The 26,137-nt window shown below is 38.3% G+C and overlaps 1 protein-coding gene across 3 annotated transcripts in view; it reads right to left on the reverse strand.

Moving 5' to 3' along the window:
- The window catches only part of cadm1a (cell adhesion molecule 1a), a 269,832-nt gene that overhangs the window by 24,552 nt on the left and 219,143 nt on the right, over positions 1–26,137 (reverse strand). For all 3 annotated transcript variants that reach the window (XM_082141148.1, XM_082141149.1, XM_082141147.1), the window contains 3 exons: positions 24,758–24,854; positions 20,944–21,116; positions 11,159–11,245 (listed from right to left, as the gene is read on the reverse strand). In XM_082141148.1, coding sequence (XP_081997274.1) covers positions 11,159–11,245; positions 20,944–21,116; positions 24,758–24,854 — 357 coding nt within the window. The remainder of the gene's footprint in view (positions 1–11,158; positions 11,246–20,943; positions 21,117–24,757; positions 24,855–26,137) is intronic.

Below are 26,137 nucleotides of genomic sequence, written 5' to 3' on the forward strand. Positions count from 1 at the left end.
TATATATATATATATATATATATATACACACACACACACACACACACACATACATATACATATATATATACATATACATATATATATATACACACGCACACACACACACAACACAATTATTGACAACTGGGGACTTTAACATATTACATTATATTGCCAAAACTAACTGGTCATTATTCAAATGTCCCTTACTGTTTGTTTTCAGTTAGTTAACAGCTTAGCCTATCAGTGATTAAGAATTGCTTGTGTTTTGATTAGCTATAACAGCATCGTTTTTGGAATTGAATTAAGGAAATATGATAATGCTGGGAGATCTGATGTGTTTCGAAAAATCAGCTCTCAAAAAGTCATCAAATGTCTAAACTGGACACACTTGAATCAGTGGTGTGTGCTGCAAACGTAGATCATTTTCAAAAGGTGCAGACAATCACTGCAGCACCCTAAATCAATATAGCGGGACCGCAGAACTCTCAATAAATAATAACTACATAAAATGACCTTTTCATATGCTTGCCTTTTCTGTAGACCCAGCTGTTGTCAAAAGAAGAGTGTGGGAAATTCAAAATCAAATGGATGGCCACAATATTATACTATTATATACTATTATACGGTATATGACATATGAATAAGATGCTGAATAATATATGAATGCCAATTGAACGCCTTTCCAACTATCGTACGTAATTGGTCATTAAATTGCACCAGAAGACTGCAGACTTTTTGAAATGTTGATAACTCTGTGAAAACCTGCATTACTGCTCCAGGTAATTCCTCTGATATAACAGAGGAATTCAGGCTGCCTTTCTGCTTTGAGATGATGAAATGCCTCGACTGAAATATGGAAGCGAGCACATAACATGTGGAATGTGAGCCCTTATCCTGGTGCATTACCTTAGGGCAGAGAGCACTTCAAACACACCAGGAGAGCCGTGATGCAGAGCTGCTCGTTACGGGAAGAAACATTGGAGATGTCAATCAATGTTATGGCAACATAAACTTTGCCCTTAAAGCATAACTTGATGTTTCTCGGCTCGATTAGATAGGATCTAGTCCTAATCCAGTTGTTGGCTTTGAGGGTTCAGGTTAATTTGAGTATTCCTCAATATTTATCAGAGATTGATGGATAGAAGTGGTGTAAAGGGAGCCCAGAATAGCAAGCAATTCCTCCGCAAAGGTACAGTAGATGAGTGAGGCGTGGTCATTGGATCAGAAGGTGGAGATCAAGAGCTCTACAAAGAATCTGGGTGCTTTTAGATGAGAGGTTCTTAGATTAAAATATGAATTACTGTATAAATGCTGAATTAACATTTTAGTTTTTACTTGTCTACTATTTAGAAAACTATTTTTATCCAATGCGACTTGCAGAGCACTTTTGACAGGGGAAGTTGCGTTGAACTTTTTGAAGTTGTCCTTTCCAGTGTTTGAACCTGTGACCTCTGGTTTTGAAGATGAGATCTTTAACCAATGTTGGTGAGGGTTGTGAACCAGAATTGACCCGTCACTAAGCTCCGCCCCTTTTGGTTACTGTTGCTAACTGAGAAAAGTTTTACAGAATGTCCCATAGAATGAACTGGAGAATTCTGTGATTTTTAGAAAAAAGTGCTTATAGAGTGGTAAACATTTACAGACTATTCTTCTTACATAAACTGGAATGAATGGTGTCATTGTAAAGCATTTTCATCTGCCATATTTCTTGATTAAAAACTGAGACAACTGCAAATCAGAACCAAGGCAAATGCTTCTTAGTTAACTGAAAATCTGTAAGTGATAACGAGAGATACAATTTGTATTTACAGTATATTAGTAGGATATTATCATTTTGCATTTCTAATATCCATAAAAAAACAATGGCTGAAATTAACACCAACTAAGCTAAAATATAAAATTACAGTTGAAAACTGTATTAAAAAAAACGAAAATGCAAAATGATTAGCACTTACAACACACTATTTACAGAATCACTATTTAAAACACCACCTATAACTTTTTGGTATCAATTTGTATCTTGTTTCAGTAAACTAAAAAGAGAAAGCCTCATTTGAAAGATTATCGGGGATAAAATTACAGATATAAACCAATGCTGAAACTAGCAACAAATAAACCAAATGTAAAATTAAACTTGTTACAATGATGATGATAATGATGATTATGATTATTAACATTATCATCATCATTATTCTTATTGTTTAGAGCTGTCGGGCCCGATACTGAGTTCATGTACTCGTAAAAATGTTCCGATACCAACAACCGATACCAGGCAGCATGTGTACAGTGTTTGTGTCCAGACAAAGAAACACTGACAACAGAGATTATAATGGGGATCAAAAAGAAGGCTGTCTATGAAGTAAATGTATCTTATTAGTGGAATATTAAATGAAATATACTAACACCTAAATAGATGTGATGCGCGAGCTGATAAGAGAAAAACGCACAGTGGATTGAGCGCGCAGCAGCACAGACACATCCCTTTTTCACAGACGTCAGTGGAAAGTTTGTAGTTCAGATCGAATAGGCCTATGTAAGTTAAACATGAACTGTTACCTGGGGCCGGTTGCATAAACCTCTAAGACTAGTCTTACAAGTTAGACATCAATTTATTTTCAAGATGGTTCATAGCTTTTTTAAATCAGTTACATAAAAGTAGATAAGCCTACTTTGATAACAAAAACTAAGACTGACTGCCCCTGACTAACTGCTAGTAGGTCATACTAGAACTTAAGACAATGTCTTAACATTATGGCTATGTTCATGCAACTGGCCGCTGATTTATGTATAATGATTGGTTCCCTACATTATTACAGAACGTTTGCAGGTCAAGAAGTTGCATGAACGTAAACATCCAAAGCACGCACCCCGAGAACCAGCGTCTCAGAATAGTGCGTGTGAATTCTGAACTGAATTGTCTTTCACATCTTGCGCTGATATGGACGAATTCACACAAAATCTGTCTTGGCGAGTATCCTAGTAAACAAAAGTCGGTTATATCTCAAGTCAAGTGAACGTAGACAGGCAAATAGGGACCGTGCGTTCGGTCTTAAAGGGGCAGCAGTCTAATAAACATCTGCTGTGTTTTACTGCTAATCAAACAAAGAACAAAGAAATCACACACTGCTCTTGACTAAATAGGCTACCTTTTGTAACTTTACAAAAATATCCATCTATGTTTAATTTATACAGTTATAAATATGCAGTGTTTTTTCACATGTGATTACTTTATTAAAATTTCTTTACCTGTTAGATTTACCTGAAAAACTCTAAAACACTGTTTATTTCATTTGTAGTCTTTCTTTGTTCTATTGTATTTATTTGTGCTATTTGTAATTTTATAATTTGTTCTTATTTTACTACTGACTGGTTACTTGTCTTTAATACATTTTTTTATTCACATTAATTAGGCTGGTAGTTTTTGTTGTAGTATCAAAATTGAAATAAAGAATTGATATTTCACTGGTGTCTAAACATTGGTACCAATGAACCAATCCTCAGCACTGAGACTTGCTGGAGTAGCTCTAAATGTGCACTGTACTATTAAATGAAAGATACAATATGATAGAGCAATAGAATGAACAGTGAAAGTAACAGAAGCTCATACAATGCTTTTTAGCAGGCTTAATTAAGCACGAAAATAACTATTTTCAATATATAACAAAAATATATAACAATATATATATGCGCAACACAATTACTGTTTTTTATTTAATTAGTATCTTAGTTTCTTCTATCAGTCAACTGAAAAGAGAAAAGAGACATTTTAAACTGTTAACATTAGTGTACATGAACACACCTGGCCAATTCTATTCAAACTCCAGCTCATGATTTAAAAAATAAGCCACATTTTCTATTCTTAAATCTGTATTTTGAGGAGGTTCAGAGGAAAGCTAACATGTAGCCAAGAACTAGAGAGAGAAGGTTTTTCTTGCAATCCCTGCTGTTAGGCCTTTATGTAAAGAACCTTCAGGTGGTCAGGGACCCAATATCAGCACACTGTGTTAGTGTTAGACCGCTCTTTAGGTCTCAAAATAAATAAAAAAACTCTCCATCATTAAAAGTGTTCATCTGGCACAAAAGCACAGCAAGGCCTTTAACAATCACTGAAGGAACCTCTCACCATACCGCTGCCGTTAGGCCCTTCAAAAGGGTTTCCACCATCAGAAAAATGAAAGACTTGAATAACACTGCACTTATTGCGGCACAGCAAGCCTTTGTAAAAGTCTCCAGCCACTGCGCCGTTTGCCGGATGTGTTTGAAACATTATCAAACATTAACTGTCAGCTCCTCTGAAAGTGGGCACTGAGTACTTGAGGCGAACAGTTCAAGGAGAAAGTCCTGAGATGAAGCAAGGGCCTTCAAATAAAACAATCAAAATGAGCAATAATATCTTCAGGTTATTATTTGACATTAAGAGGGAAGTGGAGGGTTTCCATCACTCCTTGCATGCTGCGATTCCCATCAGGCAGATGGTTTGGAGCGTGTTCTCGCTGAAAAGGGAGGAGACACAGAGAACGCAGGAGGGACGTAAGGGAGCTGTACTCGTTATTTACTACTATCTAGGGACAGAAGAAAAAAATGGGGATCTGATTCAAAATGAGTATTAGAATCTCCAAGCTGTCCTCCAACTCTCAATCATCAGAGGGCCTCTGGAAGCCTGCTAAGCCCATTACTGGTTCAGGCAGAAGTCCGTCAATAAGTGGTGCTGATGAGCAATGGCCTTCCCCCCTGTGCCTGGCCCTTTGTTTCAGTGTGGGTCACCTGAGGCAGTGTCCTTGCTTACTTCAGCAGCTGATATCAGCAGAGATGACAATAGGCACACAGCTCGTGGCTAATTGCGACAGCTTTGTGTGGCACAGGAGACGACAGCGAAACATGCGCCCGGTGCCCAGGGGAAGGGCACAACTGCTGAATCTCAGCAGCACACTGCTCTTCATGGAAAATGTGAAAAAAAATATACTAGAGTAACATATTGTGATGAATCTATCGTGCATAGAAGGCTTAATTAAAGCTGTTTATGTTAACCCTTTACGGGCACAGAAAAAGTGTTTTCCTGAAAGTTGTCAGCTATTACATTAATAATATTAAACTGAACCAAAATGCAAAATAAATCTGAAAATACCATTAAAATTGAACTATACATAATCAAATGCAAAATATAATTAAAATGAATCATTATAAATAAATATAAATATGTATGTATATCTATCTATCTATCGATAATAGGAAGGTTTGGGACGACATGTTAAGTAAATGATGACAATTTTCATTTTGGTGGGAACTACCGCTTTACATATCATAAGCAATTTTTCTAAACTTACAAGTAAGAGACAGAAGGTGAGGTTTGCATGTTCAAATCATCTAATGTCCTCATATCCATGAATATATATATATATATATATATATATATATATATATATATATATATATATATATATATATATATATATATATATATATATATATATATATATATTCAGTTTACTTTGTCATCTGCTTTCCATAGGCAATTGTTTCCATTGGCAATTGCCAGCAATTGTGTCCAATGACACCCATCCTGATTTCTCAGCACACCCTGTATATTTACATTATATATCCCATTTAACCAATGGAGAATAAATGTGTTCTTGGTATAATCTGCTGCTAAATACATTAAGCATCTGTTTGAGTATGTGACTGACTGGGACAATAATGAGCAAATGCATAAGGTTTTTTTTTTTTTTCATTGAGTGTGTAGTATTAGCATGTGTGTTTAGGCAGCCTGTGATGTCAGGCAGGTTCAGGCTTGGCTCGTTGAATATTCTCTGCCGTTCTACCAGCCTATCTCCAGTTAACCATCATAGAATGTAATCATAGTTCCCATAACAATATACCTCTACATAAAAAAGACTTATTGGGAGCATTTCTGTGTTTGCATGATGCTAAGTGCAATAAATTCTAGGGGATGGTCTCTCTGGGTTGTGTATCAAAGCACTGCAGTGGTTGTTTTCCCTGTGGTAATGCAATTGACCTTTAGTGAATTAGCCTTTTCTCTGCCAGCGAGCCATCTCTCTTTGTCTGGCTTGTATTCTGCTACGGGAATCAGACAGGGAGAAAAATGGACTTCTATCTTATGTGCAAGTGCTTTTGCAGGGCAATTCATTTGTTCAATTCCAAAATCAGTTTACCAGATGGTGTTTATGCAATTTAAGCCCTGACAAAAGCACTATTTTCTCCTCCCTCTCCCCTCCCTTAGTTTTTTTTTGTTACTTGCTAAAATGAATCAGACGCCGACTTCATTTATGCTCTTTCATCAATTACCAAAAAATCTCAAATCTATTCACCAGTGTTTTATTAGCAAGGCCAAGGATGTCGTTAATGAGGCAACAACTGTTTTGGCTGTGCCTTTTGTAGTGCCCATTTATCCAGAATATGGCATTTGCTTTATATTGGTACGCATAGGAAAATACATTATTTTACATTAAAAGTGTTACTTGTTTTAAAAAGCTATTTTTAATTGCATATTGCTATTAGCTGTGCTTGCTTGGGCAATGATCACAAATTCATTAATTAGGAGTTTATTGAGGCAAAAGGCGTAGTTTACAGTAAAAATGTGTTCCCCAAACTATGATGTGACCGACTGAAGATATTGAAGATAAGACTGAGCCACATCTATGAATCAGAATATCATATATTTTAACTTGGGCCAGTAAGCAATCACCTAGCAACCACACATAGCACCCTAGCAACCAGCCTAGGTATACATTTTTACACAGGCAGGATGACTGATTTTCTTCTAAAAATGTGAATCTAGTTGCTAATTCTATAATTAACTGAAGTATGACTAACTGTAACACAATATTACAGAGATCAATTGCATTACCACTCTTTACATTTAAATGAAATTGCTGTTGTCAATTTCTTTGCTCAATCTAAAATAGAAAAAGAGTAAGAGATAGATTATAAAAGAAAATAGTGAGGGAGAGAGTGGTCTGAAATGGAGGATCTCATTCTTACGGAGCCTCTCACTCTTACTGAGCTCTGAATTACAGATTGTGGGGTTTGGCTACAAAAATAAACACAATAGTCTGGGGAAAATGGGGACATGTGAGGACTAAACAACACCTTCAGAGTCTTCATTCAGTCTTCCCTTTTCACTGCGGCTCAAAGTCACAGATAGATAAATGGACAGAAAGAGATGGAGCAAATGACGAGAAGAGAGAAACGAGAGAGACAGAGGACAGATTGTGTTGTCAGCCAGAGAGAAAGCGGCAGAGGAAGAAGTGCCTCATCTTTGATCAAATTTGCAAAAGCTTTGTGGGAAATAAAAGAGCTCTCAGAAATATCGATAAACATCCATTTCTGAGCTGTGTTTAGCAGAGGAAAAAAAGGCAATACAAATAGAAATTAATGACATCTGTCCCCATTGCGTATGGTGGCAAGCAAGGCCCCTCCATTTAGCCATTTATTTTTCAGTGTAAATGGCAATTTAGTCATCTCTAAATGTCACCTCCTGAAGCTGTGGAGCACTTTAGCCTTGCGTTAGGGCTTTAATAGATTTTTTAAAAGTGCAGTATAGCTCATTCCATTTCTCTTATAGCTTTAGCTGTATATAGTTTATCAAAAATGTATTAAATTTCTAAGTGGCCTCCACCTCTGCGGACTGATAAATTCATGTGGTGTTCCTGAACTATACACATCCAGCCAAAGGATAAATGAAATCAGCAGAAGGAGGGAGCAGTGTGGCTGCTTAGGACCCACTCTTCCTATTGAAGTACATGGGCATAATAGGATATGCTTTAAGGGAAAAGCGATAAAAATGCAGCCTGATATATCACAGCTATAGGTCTGTGCGGCTCAGCATTTGGAAAGCGCATCCGGAGCCGAGGCTCTGCTGGAATCGTTTCACACAAACAACGCAATATAACTGTAATTGAATAATATTTTCCCTATCAGGGCCGTTTATCCACAGCGATGCCTGCGGGTTGGACCTCTGGAGGATTTCAATGTGTGCAGCAGGCAGCGATGTTAACGAGATTCATTCACCTCGTTAATGAGGAAAGAGGGTGTGTCTCATTAGTATGCGTCATCGCTTCTTTCATTAAACACAATCATGTAGCCTAATCACAGCCGATTCATTTCTCAGCCCTTTATAGATTCTCTCAAATCATCCGCACAAGTCAGTCCAAGATTTTGATTGCTCGCGTAACCGGCGGCCGCTCCCACTCGGTTTCGCGAGTACACAACAAAGCGCGGAGCCCCATCTCTAGCAATATGCACGGTTTTCACTGTAATATAAAGAATTGCCTTGAGGAAGGAGAAAAACAGAGTAAAACGATCTCAATCGGTTGCTTCAATATCACAATCATTACAGGCAGCAAATTACATCAGGTTCTCTTTTAGAGATTGAAACCAGCAGCAACATTGATTTAGCTTTCCATCACCTGGGGCCGTATTAGCTTTTGTGTGCTTTTTATGTTGAGTAGAGTGGATTAGAGTAGCTAATGAGCTTGCGGTGGTCAGTATCGCAGGGGCATTGGTATCGTTCGGCAACAGAGCCGGCCTTACAATCGGAGTTTACTCAATTTTAAAACAAGCAGGTTCAGACGAACCCGGTGCAAAAAAAAAAAACAGAACAAAAAAAAAGAGTTAATTGTAGCTACAACGTTGTGGCCGTACGCCCGGTTTTCTAAGTGTGGTCCGTGGCCTGGCCATATGCATAGATTTGTTCCCCCAGTCATGCATCTGTCTTTTTTTAATCAACGCATAAACTATTTAGATGCTGTTAAATGAAGCACAAGTCCTGCAGGTTATGTCCATTTTATGTCCATCACGGTTTCCACAAAAATATTATAATATTATATATGATTTATTTACAGTAGTCAACATTTGAAGTGGATCAAAAACTTTCAAAGTTATACATGAATTATGAACAATACCCATTCTTGTCTTAGGACAACTTTGATGAACTTTTTTGATCCACTTCAAATGTTGACTACTATAATAAATTGATATACCAGTATATCAATTTAGCAAATAAACGCAGCGAATAAGAAACTTCTTTCAAAAACAATGTTGCAAGTAATATAAATATTAAAGAAGTTAACGTTTCAAGAATAACATTAACATGTTCTAGCAATAGAGCAAAGTAAAACTGACTTGCAAATGAATGGCTCGTAATCAGCTGTCTCTTCAAAAGAGTTTGTTTGCAATTTTACGCACAAACAGTAGACGGAAGTGTCGTTGCGTCACTGTTCTGTGCATAATGGCACAAAACCCGAGTTTTGTTTTATCCCATGCGGCGTGCATGTTTGTGATGATGTAAGACGAATGCAAAGGCACCAGGATTCGATAGAATCAAGTGAGTGTGAAACCAGGTCAACGCTGCAGGGAGGTGCCAGGAACAATCGCACTTCGATTCGGACCGCCGTGTGAAAGCACCCTTAGATCAGCCGGTTGCATAAACTGCTTAGACTAGTCTTGCAAGTCACTGAATTTTTTCTTAACTTTTTAAAGTCAGTTACATAAAAAAGGTATATGGGTCTAATTTGAATCTGAAAAGTAAGACTGCTAGCTGGACAGAATAGTTCTTAAAACACAGTCTTAACATAGTAGTTAGTGTTATAGTACTCAAGACCTGTCTTGGTCTCTCAAAGTCTTTCAAAGGTCTTGATCTTGTTTCGACCACATTTGTACTCTGTCTTGTCTCGATCTCAGGCTAAGAGAACTCAGATTTTATCTCAAGACCACAAATGTGGGATTTCACTAAAATGCTGGTGCTTTTTCTGATTTATTTGTGAACATCATTAATGTGATTGGATGTAAAACCTCTTGCTTCAAAAGCAATCATGCTAATATGATTTCTTTTGTTACTGTTGTGCTGGGTCAGAAATCAATGAGGGATTGTCAAATTAAATACAAACGCCCAAAAAATTTGAGATGTGATTGCAAAAAAAGTACATGTATGAGATCTTTTTCAATATTATGACATTATATGATGAAGCATTATCACAAGAACAAGAGAGCTGTTCTCACAAATATTAGCACGATTGCAAACAAAATATTTGATTTTGTACAAATGTTCATTAAACAAAATTTTATTTGCAATTCAATGGAATCTACCAATTCAGATGCTGTTTCTATGCAACCTCTGCAGTGCAAAGATTAATTTTGCTGTTAGTGATTTCATTCGATTATTAACAGCTCTATAGTGTCTTATTCTTCTAACTGTATTAAATATAAGACATTTCAAGTTAATGTGGTTCTTTTAGATTAATTTAAGGAGTGCTGGTCTGGTCTTGGCCTTGACTCAGTCTCGCCCTGCCTTTGTCTTGTCTTGGTCTCAATCCCTCAAAGTCTTGGTCTCAACACACACTGCTCTTTTGTCTTGCCCTCGGTTTAGGTGGTCTTGACTAGAACACTTATAGTAGCTATGCAACTGGCCCCAGAAGTTTGTGATTATTAGAGAATGAGGGACTACTTGTACCTGTACCATGTTTTACACCAAAAACATTAAATTTAGGAGACAATCAATTTGGGTTGCGTGGCGCTATAACACCAAGGTTCCCAGGGAACACATACTGATAAAAGACACCCTGAAAACACCTTAAGTTGCTTTGGATAAAAAAAAAAACTAAATCTGATAATACACTACTGGATACCAGATTGAATAATAAAAAGAGTAGCATGGACAGCGATTTGATATAATGAAACAAGCACAAAAAAACATGATTTCTGTATCATTATCCCTGTGCAGTCGGATGTAGTTGGCTCGGTAAATGAGAAATCCAAACATGTACATGCTTGATCCTGGTTCCTCTTGGCCACAAAGACTCTGCCGTCATTGTCAGCCCACAGGAAACATAAAGGGGGTTCTGTAATCCCTGCACCAGACAGGCCTGGATACAGCGCCAGATCCTGATAAGATTAGGCCGCTAAAGGAGCGAACCGGGCTAAAATTTGAGAGAATTGTGAAGAGAGCCAGCTCTGACATGTGGCACCGACAGAGCTGCTAGTCGGCCCAGCCCTGGCCTGGTCTCATATGGGACACGGTCCTCTCATAATCAGCGAGAGAATCTTATCAGGCCTGGCTAGCTGCTGGCGGTCTATCCGTCTCTCTCTTTTTCTCTGTCATCCACATGCACACACAAACACACTCAGGTTGAGCAGGTGGATGGAGGTCATACCATACCTTGTATGATGTCTGGAGGGGAGGTTGTGGCGGAGGTGGTGGTGGTGGTGGTGGTGGTTGTGGGTTTAGGGGTTGTGGTAAGGGCATCTAGATGGAAAAACACAACAAAAAAAACATGACATACGGGGAAAATCAGGAAAAAACGAAACCAAACATGATCAAATCAACAACAATGAGAGACTGATTTGTGTATTATGTGTATTATGTGTAGCTTTACTCCACAGATGGCAAATTAGTCTATAAACTACTAGTGAATTATCAAGCATAACTACTGTACAAAATGAAATATTACTCTCTGGTGAAGAAGTCATTAGACAATGTAACTGTGGGAATAGTACTGTGGTGACATATTCTTGTGTGTGTGAACATTTACTGCTGATTTAATGTTTGGGAAATAGAATAAAACAGCATTTAACAACAATTAAAAGAAACTGAACAAAAATGAAATGATGACATGAGGGAATGATTAGAAATGAAGGAAAACATTAAATGCAGATGGTTATGCATTTAAAAATGTCCATGCTAACAAATGACCATAGCGATGACACACAGAAGGGGTCCTGGCATACATTCTCCTGTTTGTTTTTTGCATTTTCACACTTCATTAGCCGCTTTCCCCCCTTTTATCCACTAATGTTGCTTCTGATTTAGCAATTTGTAGTGTGGAGTGCTGGACGCAATATTGATAGAACCCAGAGACAGCAGCGGCGGTCGTGACAGGCTTAGCGTGTTTGATGTCGGCGAGTTAACCCAGCGGGAGCGTTAGCCAGTCCGGCGCGTGGGGTGATCAGGATTTTTCACGGAGAGACAAACAGGCAAACATTAATGAAATGAGGAATGGGAAAGGAGGGCGTGCGGGCATGGGAGATAACAGGCGTGTAAAGTGACGCAGCCCGCGCCACTGTTTGCCCAGCGCGTCCAGACAGATACCACTGTGTTAACATCTGTGGTGGGGGAGATTGGTCGGCTGTCTCCCCTCCCCACTTTGTTGTCTGTGCTCCATCAAAAGAGCTCGGTGGGAGCCCAGAAACGCTTCCACTCTCTAATGATAAACATCCAGCAGGATGAAGCGCGGGCAGAGAGGAACTCTGCCTCCATCTCCTCTGCTGATACACGGATCACTCAGAAAATGGCAGCTATGTATTGAGTGTCATGCCACACTACAGGCCTTTTAACTCTGCACTAAACACTTGCTAAGGCCATATTTACCCCTGTTAAATTAACAGCCGATAGATGTGCAGTTGTAATACCATTTCACGGTCTGTCCAAATATATACTCACAATGTTTAATTGTCTCACACCGGACTAAAGTGTTCGCATGACGTTTTAAAAAGATAAAAACATTTTTTTAGTCAGACTGAAATTAAATGTATTAGTAGACGTGCATGGGAACATATTTGGTGTGATTAATATGAGTAATATAACTCAGGATTACATTTACCTTGGTCCAAAAGAAATGTGATCATTTCACTTCATAAAAAAAAACCCCCAAAAAACCAAAAAAACACACACAGACATATACATGTACATGTATGTAATGAAATACTAAATGTTTTCTTTAGTAATGCAAATAATATCACTGAATTGGGGGAGAAGAAGAGAAATAAACATTACATCCATTTTAAATAATTATAATGCAGGTCCCACTGAGACTTTACACACATTATTCCTGACAACAGCAATGATATTTTTGATTTGATATGTGATTATGCTATTAAATTTTTTGCCCTTACCACTATAACACTCGGGACTAATTAAATTAAATATTAAGATCCAGTCTTTCACAAATATAAATATTTAATAGCACTATTTTAACAGGGGCATACAATCTCTTATTATTGTGAAATACTATTACATTCTTAAAATAACTATTACTCCAGTCTTCAGTGTCACATGATCCTTCAGAAATCCTTTGTTGTATGATTTGTTGCTCAAGAAACATTTATTATGTTGAAAGCAGTTGTGCTGCTTAACATTTTTGTGGAAACCGTAATATATATATATTTTTTCAGGATTCTTTGATGAATAGAAAGTTCAAAAGAGCAGCATTTATTTGAAATACAAAACTTTTGTAACATTGTAAATGCCTTTACTGTCACTTTTGATCATCCTTGCTGAAAGTATTATTCATTTCTTAAAAATAAGAAAAAAAAAAAACGTACTGAGCCCAAACGTTTGAAAGCTACTGTAATTTGTATATTGTATTTACTAAAAGTATGAAAGGTATTTATATAATGAACTATAAAATGATTAAACAAAAAGCAAGCACATTTAGTCTTCATAAAAATAAAAACCTACAGCATACCCCACTGCACTCTGTCCATCTCTTTAAGAGACAGGAGCAGATGTGACTGCTTTACTGCACTTTCTGACGGAAAAGGTACTTTCAAAGATTTGTATGTTTGGCATGCCAATAAAAAACCATAATGGATCACAGGATGTCAGCTGTAAGTTGTTACCTGTCTCAAACTACACTGATTCACAAGGCAATCGCAGCTAGGTGAAAATTTCTCTCCCAGACATCTTCCAGAAGTGCAGAGCCATGTTGATTTCTCCTGCAGCAGATGAAGAATTTGCACCTGTATACCAGCGAACAGACTGAGTGAGCCTGCTAAATTGTGCGGGATCTAAACACAATCATGCATCTCTCTAAAAGTACATGGACTAAAATGTTTAATATTTTGACACGCTTGGTCATCCTTAATATCCTAAGGCAAAAAGGGGAAAGGAAACAGCTGACCAAGAAAACTCAGAGCAGTCAAGCATGGAAAATACAGTCTAACGAAGAGCAATAGAGCTCACTTTACAAGCAGCAGCACATTTGATCAATAGTCCACTATAGACTACATTTGCATTAAATAATGTGTGCTGAGTCTGGGAAGCATAATGCTGTATGAACTAGCAGATACATGAATGTTTTAATAAAGAAAGACAGGAGAAAGTGAAACCCCTACTTAACACACGTTCGGTTAAACTCGGCACAATATCCGACTCAGCGGAGTGGCAACTTTATTGGCGCCACACCGTTATGAACTGTGAATGCCCAACAGATGTTTGAGATCACAGATGTCAATAGCTCATTAAAAACTTGGCAGGCCGATTGGATCTATAACTCACCGCGTTTAGAAACAGCCCATTTTTTGTACATTTTTCGGAGGATGTCTTTTTAGAAGGCAAACCGATGCCTTGGTGTATCAAGGCTTATTGACTTTCACAGCACATACCTGCCATGTCATCCCAGCGTGTGTTTATCACGACACATTATGAATCATAGCGACGGGCTGGGGCTTGTATGTGTGTGTAGCAGGCTCATTAAACCCAGGACACTGCAAAATACTGCCGGTTACACTGATTCCCCAGATGCGCAAAGGCTAACGCTAGAACGAGAACTCATATTTTACTCTCTCCCTTGCTGAGCCACTTGCTAAAACGCTGCATCTCCCAAATGAGATGCGGACCAACGCATGAGTGGCTCGCAGAGACATGGAAGGGTATCAGGAGAGCGAGGTACATACGAGGAGCTGACTAGATGAGCACTTTAATCGGCATGGCATTTCCTGGCATGTCCTGGGACTCCTAACGGATAACAGTCATTCAGGAACGACACGGAGAGGGAAAAACACACATGAGTAATAGTGTGATTAGCAATGGGCGCTCAGGGCTGTTGATTTGCCCATCAGCAACCTTCTGTCATCAGGCAGCTTTGCGTGTTTGTTCAAGGAGATTTTCGCTTGCTGTAGCAAAACTAGCAAGAGGAGGGGAGGGAGCTTAACCCAAATATTGTAATGCGTATGATAATTTGGGGCAATATGGCAGCTTTATGTTTGGAACACAAGTATAAACTCACACAAAAACACACTAACAACTAAAACAGTGGTCCTTAAACTGTACACTGTATTTCCTCTAGATAACAAAAATGACTGAACAAAAAAAGAAAGAAAAAGGAGAATTATCTAAAAATAAATAAAAACATCATTTGAAAAAGTTATTTTTACATCCTAAAATTGCACTGGCTGAACTGATTAGAGCGATCATAATTGTATCTATGATCAAGGAAAAAAATTTAAATATCCAAAAAATTCGGAAATAGCGATCAAATGCTACATCTAGAGGGGGAAAACATATGCAAAAGCATATGCGTGGAATTCCTTCCAACTGTTTAATATTACTGTTTAATTACATCAATAAATGGCAAAAGTGCCATTTCCTTGCTATAGCATAAATTCAATCAGAGTGTATTCCTCCTCCATAGACTACACATTCCTCCTCTCGGTAGAATAAATGGACGAGAGGTGAGTGAACAGCGTAAAATAAAAAGTACCTGCAAATCTGACACTGGCAGCACTGAAACGATTGACTCCAATGAAAGGCTAATGAAGGGAGGGCCTAGGAGATGGCCCTTGTTAAAGGGATAGTTCACCCAAAAATGAAAATTCTGTCAGTAATCACTCACCCTCATGTTGTTCCAACCCCGTATGGCTTTCGTTCATCTTTGGAACACAAATTGAGATATTTTTTATTAAATCTGAGAGCTGGCTCACTCCTCCATAGGCTTCTATGGGATCAAAACTTGCCTGCCCAGAAAAGTTAGTAAAGACATCGTTAAAATAGTCCAAGTGACTACAGTGGCTCAACCTTAAGTTTATCAAGCGACAAGAATACTTTTTGTGCGCAAAAAACAACAAAAATAACGACTTTATTCAACTATTCATTTTTGTCTGTGTGGGCCTGAATGAATTCACGTAGTGTAACAGCGCAACGCTTCTGGGTTGTACGTCACCACGTAGGCTCACTATTGGCCGATGCTGGTTAAGTGTGTGATGCGTGTGACGTATGGTTGAGCCACTGTAGTCACTTGGACTATTTTAACAATGTCTTTACTAACTTTTCTGGGCCGGCAAGTTTCGATCCCTTAGAAGCCTATGGAGGAGTGAGCCAACTCTCAGACTTCATCAAAAATATCTTAATTTGTGTTCCGAAGATGAACGAAAGTCTTACGGGGTTGGAACAACATGAGGGTGAGTAATTACTGACAGAATTTTCATTTTTGGGTGAACTAACCCTTTAATGACTCTGGCAGACAGGATGAAATGGGTGTGAATGGGAGAGGCTCCTCTGCCTTTGAGCCATGAGACATGAAAGCACTTAAAAACAGCACACATCCAATCTTCCAGCTGAACCATGTTATGAGAGATTTATGTTTCTCAATAATTACAAAGCAACCCAACAGTATGAAAACTCCTACAAAACATGCAACAAGCATCTATTCCATAAAAGACAAAGAGTTGTGCATCCCTGTTTATGAATGAAGTCAATTCATTACATTTAATGTTGACTGTGTCCTACTGTGAATAATGTATTATGATGTAGTAAATATACTACAGTATATACATTTTTTTATTCTTCTAATGTGGAGCAGACATAAATTGGAATCAACTGAATGACCATATTAATAATAATAATAATAATAATTATTATTATTATTATACAGTATATTAAAACAATTTGAAAAAAATCCAATTTAATTTTCAAAAGTTAACCAAAACAACTTTTTAACTAAAAAAAACTAGATTCTGAAGTCAATTCTATGAATGCAACTTGAATAATAATAATAATAATAATGATTAATTAATTAATTAATTAATTAATTAATTAAATAATAAGGGGGAAGATATAATTTTGTATTGAATTAAAGTTGCATGATTAGGATAAATAATATAATATTCTATATAATATAATATCATTTAATTAATTTTATATAATTATAATACAAACACACACACACTAATGGTATACACAGTTCATGCTGCTTGCTAACTGTTGCATAGTTATTTCTTTCACAAAGTTCAGACAAATTATCCATGCTTATGAAACTTCGTACTTATACATCAATGTGCATGACAGTTCAGAAGTTCTAGTTTGAGCTTAGATACGAAAGCATGCACATCATTTGCAATGCATACTTTCATCTTCACACATCCAGTAGGACAGTTTTACATTGCCAACTCTAATACGGCATATTTGCATGTCTGAATTCACAGATGACTAGATTTTTGAACGGCCGGCTGACGAGGCCGTGTTTGACAGCAGCGAAATTTATCAGGGCAATCTGACTTTTAAATGTGCACGTCACCATTATGATGAATTGTGAGGGAAACACTGATGTGACAAATTGAATAAAAGTTAGCAAGCTTTAAGAATTGAGGGAAAGTATGAAAGAGGTGATTTACGGCTCCATTATTACAGCGCAGGGATGGGATTGGACCCACAGTGACAGAAGTGCACTGTATTTTTTATTTTTTTTCTCTACATGTGTTGAGCTCACTGGACCGAGGCTGGATCTTCTCGAGTTACATGCACTGCTAGAAAGACTGCTGTTCCTCCAGCTGTTCTTTCTCAGTACTCGTCTTCTGCTACACATGTTGTTGGATATAAGGGACAATTAGGTGCCTCAAACAAGTCTGAGGATTGTCACAAAATCAGGCTGTTTATCAATCGCCATGCAATGTGTTTTTTCAGCAAGCTGTGTTGAATCTACATTGTGTGAGGGTTGAGGATTTAGGTTTACACAAAAACAAATATCTGTTTATGCTTGCCATTTGCACAACCACACAGGGGATTCCCTCAGAGGAAGCAAAGCCCAATGCTTTACTTTGGCCTGTGATCAGATGTACATTTCCATAACCACAAGCACTCTGTGGCCACAACACACTCTTCAGGGGTCCCACACTTTCTGACCTCTTTTTCAAGACCTTTTCGGTCATTTGAGAATATTGGATACGATTAAAAATCATTAAAAATCAGACTGATCTGTGAGTAAATTTGACACATTCATCGAAAAAAAGAACGCTACAAATCAGACTGACTCGCTAAAAAGTTTTACTCTATCCAAGAACAATATTTAGCCAAATAAATGTTTTAGGTCAGAACATAATTAGACAAAAAAAAACAAAAACAATTCCAGGCCTGGAAAACACTTTATTGTGGGAACCCTGATTCTTGACCCACCAAGAGTACAAAATCATGTTTGTGTTTGGGTTCAGTATGGCACTCTAAGCGCAGTTAAGGAAGTGTATTGCCGTGATCGATTTTTACTGGGCGGCTGTGAGATACCAAAGGAAAGCCCTCTAAGCATGGAGGAATTGTTACGAAGAGGAAACGTGAGCGAGGGTGACAGGCAGAGGAGGAGTGCGCAATATTAAAGGCCAGGGCTGTGAAGGCAAAGGTAGTCTTTATTAGGTTAGAGGCGCTCTGTAAACTTGTTACAGGCCGGTGTGTTAGATCTCATTCCCCCCGCAGGGGCATGCTGGGATGGGGGCCTTGGAAAAGTGTCTCAGGGAATGTATTTTTTCCCCATAACCAGTTTAGTGCCAGCCACCCTCCAAGTGTTCTCCATCACTTAGCTTCACAACAGTTGGGGAACAAACGCATTAGAGAAAAATTGCCTCTGCAGTACATCTGTTCTGGCTGTCTATCGAGGGCCCAGGAAGCTCTGCTACCAGAAATCAAGAATCTTATATCAACTAATGCGCTGAATGCTTTCTAGCTCATTCACAAGCGGACACTGTGGAACAGAAGAGTCATGCCCTTTTGAACTGAGGTGGCACAGGTTATAAACACCCAATTACATAAATAAAGATAAAAAATTAAAAGTACATTTCATGTTAAATTAAAGCTGCATGATTACGATAACTTGAATGATTAAACAAATAAAATGTTCGACAATTAAACAAATAAAGTGTCATTTTCAAGTCTTTGAAAAACTGATTAAAGTTGAAAATGTTGCAAAAATATTTAAGTTGATTTTGATAAATAAATGAATAAACAAACTGATCAAATTTTGTAGATAATAAAATTGCTTATCTTAAACTTTGGGCCAGATTTAATAAACGGCAAATTAGCGCGAGAGCGCACTTCCAAAAAAGCGCCAATGGGAGTGGAAAGTTCTGCGCGTGATCTACTGAAGACGTGCAAATTAAAGAACACAGATGCAGTCGGATCATTTCCATAATGACCAACGCAATCTACCAAGAGCAGTGCAAATTAGCATCTGGTTTAAGATTAATGTTAAATAATGGCACAAATACCAGTAAATTGACTAGCGTAAAGCTTAGTAAATTACCTTGCATGATTCATTTAAATACTCTTCTCCCATACATTTTGCATCTGAAAGAGAAACTCCTATAGCATATGCAAAAAATCCTGACACTAGTTTAACACCAAAAGAGGGTTTGTGCTGGAGCAAGCTGTTAGCAAATCTGCCCCTTTGAAGCATAAATCATGCATACACGTGCCTAAATTTGGTCAGTCCAACTGAATCTTTTCTCTTGGAAGCTGCTCTTGAAACAACTAAAAACAAATATGTGCATGGTTGTAAAAAATAAATAAAAAATACATATGCATGCGCATGTGCACACGTGACTTCCTGGAACTAGTCATGCAGGAGAATTGCTGGGACTATGTTGATGTGTATGATTGAATGGTGCCACTAGACACTTGAATTGCATCTAGATCTGCAGATTTATTATTATATAGGAGTGCTGAAAGTGCTAACAACCCTTATAGTGGTTACATAAGGCCATGAATGAATAGCTTCACAAATACATTCCAATATGCCATGCATTATATATGCCGACTGTATGAAAAAGTATCTTTACTGAGACAGCTTGCTAAATGCTCATTTTGCCTTCCCTTTAACATCTCTGTAAAGTAGAGCGTTTAATTGAACAGTGACTCGACAGAACGGCGTAATATGCCAAGTATGCGAGAAGCGCTGTGGGTCTTGCTGAATGTGTCAGGGCCACTGTGTTTGTAATACGCAGATGTCATCCTATTAATTTGTGGGAGAATAATTATAAGAATATAGAGTACCCAGATGTCACCAGCGCCTGTCTTTATGAATGCACATGTATGTGTGTGTTGAATATATTATAGTGTCACGCTGTTAACACAATGGAGATGCATGATGCTAAATTAAATGGTGACAGCCCTGTCGCGCAGTCCTGTTTCTGCATTAGCAATTCTAATGTCAAATATGTGGTTGAATTGTGTAGATATTAAAAGCAGCATCAAGTCATAAAACATTCTGATAGAGTGTTATTTTCAATGCTGTTTTTAATAGGGGAGGGATTTGAGCTCTTGCAGCAACATACGTGGCTATGTCACTCTCTCTTCTATTCTGTTGGTTCAACTGTCATGAATTTCTCGTGGAATGACTGCCAAGTTGCTCATGGGAGAAACGTGTGAAAAGCCTGTCGCAATTACTGGCGCATTTGCACTTCGTGCTGGGGCAAGTTTTTGGAACACGCACAACCCGGGCAAAGCCAAGTTTCTGAGGCGACCCACCGACAACATGCAATGTTCCCACACACACAGACACACAGAAACAAAAATGTTGGCTTCTTTAAAGCTTATTCACAGTTTCATTTGATAAAATGACTTGAAATGAAACTGAATTAGTTGGGCTTTGCCTCCCTCGCTACTGACATAAACTGTATATCTGTTCACTTAAAGATCCTCATTGCAGCACAAATCCTTTTTAAAATAGCTCTGAGTCCATTGTTGCACTCTGAAAATGGACGACAGCAATTTCACCACAGGCTTAGTGCAGCAAAAGATATCAGAAGTAAATTCCAAGAGGAAAATGGTCAGATTAGAACGTGTCCTAGAGGAAAGGAAATGTCATTGAGATCAATGTTATTGACCCATGACTCAGATGGAGCGGTGAAGTGAGTGAAAGAGCAAGAGGTCGAAGAGACAAAACTAGTCGGTCACTTTGCACTTACCGCGCACAAAAAGGATGTAGTCATCATAGGCTTCACCCACAGAGTTGGACGCCACACATCGGTAAGTGCCGTTGTAGGACTTGTTCAGGTTCTCGATGAAGAGATCTGAGCCGGTGATAACTGCGTGAGATGGCACGTCATCGTCCATCCTCACCCAATTCACCTGTTGAGGCCTGGATGGAGAGACCGAGCAGAAATGACTTTGGCCTAGTGTTGTGTAGCTAGACCATCAAGCCTGGTTCAAATCACAGTCTTTTCTGGTCAAGTGACCTGTCACTTAGGCAAAGAGATTGTCTGACCAACAAGTAATGTTTTATGGGACATTTTACGGCAGGTAACAGTACAGATCACAAACAGAAGTTGAGTCTATTTCAAAGATTCAATGCCATGAACCAGTCTAGTCAGGATTGCAATGGCCATGGGATATCTGGAAATATGAGGGAATTTTAAATGTGTAATTTCCAGAAAATTTGTTTTAAAAAATCATTAAGACTTTTTAATGTTTTTTTTGTTGTTGTTGTTTTTTCTAAAATAGCATGGAAATGTATTGTACAGAAGATGTGGGGAACCCTGCTAGTAATTCCTTGGAAACAACAATTGTAGCAGTCTGGGAACTTGTATAGATAATTTGATTTTCCAGCAGACTAACTATCTGTGCATTGTGACTGAATCCAGCAAATCCGACTTTTGTTTTTTTGTGTGCAATTTGTTATGTTAATATATAAAATGTGTGTTGTTTGAGGCTGAAACAGCTATGAGGCCCAACCCTCAGAAAAAATGATCAGTTGTGGTCAGTAACACAGATTGTGGGATTCGACCAATGTCGCAGCCTACGGCATTGGCAAATGAACAACATTTTGGCAAAGTAACAAAAAGCGAAAGGCTGTGATTTTCTCTTGTCTGCCTCAATTAACTGCCACTGCGAGCTATCTCCTTTTGTTCTCTAAACACCTGAGCCGAGCACACAACAGCCTATTCTACTTTCACAGTGATGAGCAGAATGAACTAAACCTACTGTGGAGAAATAAAAGAGGCTCTAAACTCTGCTCGGCTCTCACAAGTTTCAATGGCACTGCTGCAGTGTAGTTATTTCCCAAGAGCATCTGAGGAGGCTTTCCCTTGTTGTTCTGTTTTTTTGTGTCTGTGTTTAAACGTACCATCCTTTGTTTAAATGGGGAGAGAGAAAAAAAAAAGAGAAAAAAAAAAACCTTCACAGCTTCGAAACAAAGGATTGGTTCGCGTTCAATAGCAGTTGATCCTCGGCCACTGAGGACGGCAAAACAACATTTGATGGTGAGCAGCGAGTGGGGAATCTCAAAGAGTCTCAATCTGAGGTTAAATATACATGCGTAGCATAAAGATGCAGACGTTCCTGATATGGAAAGGGAGAAATGACCTAGAAAAAGTGCCTTATTGGGAGGAAGGCATGGGGAAAAACACACAGTGGAGGGGCTGCAGAGAACCTGGCGTGAGGCGGAGAATACAAATGGGATGGCAAGCCAAGCCCTGCACTGTCTGACAGTAATGACTGCAGCCCCTCTCCAAGCTTTAATGAAAATGACTTCCAATTTTCTGCTCACTGTATTGATTGTATTTTCATCTTTATTAAATGAATTCGGGTGGTGCCTTGTCTGCCCGCAGCATTTCAGTTTGGGTATGTTATGGGGCTTGTTGAATGTAAAAACACCTGAATGGCTTTCATTACATGTGCTCTCATTGAACTAACATTGACAACTTACTTTAGGCTCATGTGCAGTGGCCACCAGACATATTTGGATACTTTTGTACAAATAAAATGTGTGATTATCTCTAAGCTTTGCTAAGAACTTTCTTAATTTTCAACCATATATCTATTGTTTTACAACAAAAAAAATGTGTGTGAAATATTTTCCTTGGGAAGTGTCTGTTACCTTTATTTACAACAAATGCCACTTGGTTTAATATTCTGATATATGTAATGACATTCATAGAGTTTTAATTTATCTTAAAGGAGACATATCATGCTTTTAAATCGTTCCTTTTTACATATAAATCATACATTTGTAGTCTATATAAAGCGGAACTGCAATGCTTGGGTCTGAATTCCTCATAGCTCCACAGGCCCCTTTTCTACCCCTTTTCTGATGTGCGTCTGAGAGCAACTCGTTGAGACATTTGAGACACTTCAGACCCCGCCCCCTCTCCAGGTTGTAGCGGTGACACTCGGTTCAACTCCACCCCGTTCGGCCATTTTTGTAGTTTGATAGCAGAGATACGATTATCTAGCGGCACAGAAACGTTTTATTCACACGTTAAATGTCAACAACGGAAGACTTGTCCAGCCAGCCTTACATGTTCGAGCCAGAGTCGGAGCCGGAGCGAGATGAAAATGAAGACGACGAACCAGCAGAACAACGTCTTCATATGGATGCATGTATCGCAATGGTGTGTTACTGTATTTACACATGAAACTTTGGTCTTCCGACCTTTTACCACCGTGTCGATTTATTTTGATTAATATGTGCGAGGGAGAGAGAGCAAAACAGCGCCTAGTTTGGAGACGGTGAAGTCTTGTTTACACTTTCGCCTGGCTCCGAAGAGTGCGCGCGTGTGACCGTGTCTCTCTCTCTGCTCGTTCTTTCAGTTAAACATGCGCCCTGTCACAAGCGCGGCAGTTCATCTACATTATACGGTGTAATGAAGCGTGTGGGTTACTACATCCAACAACCGAACATTTTAACTTACCCTCTCGTAACTTCTGCATCCTTTAGCTTGGACTACAAAATTCCAGCGAGAAATAAAAATGGCGGATTGCTCGAAGTGGTGGGCCGGAAGTCAATGTCCTTATTTGGCAGTTCCGCTGCAAATACTGTGACGTAATAGTTCAAAAAACGTCATAGAGAACAGAAAAATCTGAACCGGTTGAAAAATATGACCAAAACAGAATATAAAGATATCAACGAAGCACCTGAAGAGAATAATTTCAACTTTTCTGTACTTCTAAACACTCCAAATATACAACAAAATGCATTTAAGGGCTAAAAAAGTGGATTTAGCATGATATGTCCCCTTTAAGTGCCCACATTTTTTTGGCACTGTATATATTTTTGTTTGCAGTATGGGCATATGCAAAATTATTATCATGACCCAAATAAATAATTAATAGTAAAAATATGGCAATCAAACTCAATCTAATTAATTTCAGTCTTTTTACACTCAAAACATTTGCTGCTTGTTCAATTTAAATAATTAAAATTAATAATTGCAACAATTCTTGCAAACTTTCAAATTCCATCATTTTTCAAATTCCATCACTTTTATTATTTGTTGTGTTGAGACTACATGACTTTGGTCTTAATCGGTTGTAGAGAAATCCAAATAAAAATCCATTGGAAACTTATTTTTTTTTAATCTAATATTGCCTATCCATGTAGATTACCAAGTACTCAACTAAATTAAAATATCATTATTCATTTCATTTTACATGGCAGATAAAGTAATTAATAGTCAATATTTGGTAAAAATCCCAAAAATGTTGTGGCACATATGCACATGATCAAATTTTTATTGTGTAGAAAAACTAAATTAAAGTTCCTACAACAAGGCTATTTTTTATTTATTTATTTTCTTGGAATGCAGCTTGTTTAATCAGATCAGGACCAGAATTGTTGTATAATTAAGTCTATTGATACATGTTTTGCAATGGGGTTTGTTAGAGGACTGTTCTCCTCAGGGATGAGAGCCCATGACACAAACTGATCCAGATCAGAACAAACCATTGAAATGTTGCCAACATAGTCAGTGATAGAACATACAGCAGAGAGATGCATCTTACTCTGGTTTGCCTTTAGCCTGGCACGTCAGTTCCAGATTCTCACCCTCTCTAATCGGGCCCGAAGGAAACTCCACCACGATCTTTACCTCAGGTTTATCTGTGGGGGAGAAAAGTAAAGCACATCAGCGTCTCGTGCCCCCGGGCTGCATGAAACTTTAAACAGCCTTGGCTTTGTTCAACGCTTATTGGATTGTTTTCAGCCATTTGAGTCGATTCTTCAGCATTACCATTGTTTGATGCAAAATGTGTGCATGCTTTTTTTTTCTATTAACCTTTAGAGTCATTTAAACATAATCAATACACCCTGATGTTTGCCATGTATACAGTCAGAAGTCATGACATCACGAATGTCCATATTCAAACTCATTCCTCTTGCGCTCTCAGAATTGACCTTTCTGCTCTGTAAGTACTGCCCTTTCTCATTTCTATTAAAACAACTGGCCGCTCAATGGTCCTATTCTCCAGTGACTGGCAGCCGGTATACTGCTGGCTTTTTGCACCTTGCGTCAGCCTTGCCTCTCAGCCGTAGCTGCTACATTTAGCATGAAATGTGCACTTCTGCTTGGCAAGTCTCAGTTCTTTTCCAATTCAGCTGGGATTAGACTTCCTGCTGTGTTTGTACAGTGCAGCAGGAGGGGTGACATTCAAACTGACGTCGGACACATAACTAACGCTCTCTCACGTAGAAATACCCAGTCTCAAATAACATCGGAGGGGATCTGACATTAGGGGTTGCACAAACTAGTCGACTTTAATGCTCTGCCATGACACTTTAAGCTTGAAATCTTTGCAGCTCACTTTTTCACTCCGTTTCCAACAGTTAAAATGACAGATAAATGCATACTCTGAGAGTGATTCACAAGATATGTTTGTACGTTTGTTTGTAATGTATTGTACATGTAAGTTTCTAAATGTGCTGCTACATTGTAACACACAAACATGCAGACAGTAGCTCGCACATCACGTGCAGATCGCGCGAACTGAAACATTCAGTAGCACAGAAATGTCATCACAGTTCTGTGATTTATCAATAAAATAGCTTAGAAACTGAAAAGTTCTAGCATATATTTCTTAGTAAAAAATCCCACAGCTTCAATATTAGTAGAGAGATGCTGCCAGGTAGAATTAATTCACACGCAAACACTCTCTATAATGCATTCAAATTTATGTAATCTTTACTGTGCTACTTCATCTGTATTTGATTTAGAACGAGCAAAAATATGTTAGAAACATAACAACCTAAAGACAAAAGAACTCATAAAAATAAGCAGTTATGTATGTAGGAGCAATAGCCTTGCGGGCAGTGCTGTGTCATACGCCATAGCTGTGCACAAGGGGTCTCAGCTCGAGGTTAAGGCTTATTTGTTCATTAATGACGTC

The sequence above is a fragment of the Leuciscus leuciscus genome (assembly GCF_965113295.1).
Source record: "Leuciscus leuciscus genome assembly, chromosome: 16".
Taxonomy (NCBI): Eukaryota; Metazoa; Chordata; class Actinopteri; order Cypriniformes; family Leuciscidae; genus Leuciscus; species Leuciscus leuciscus.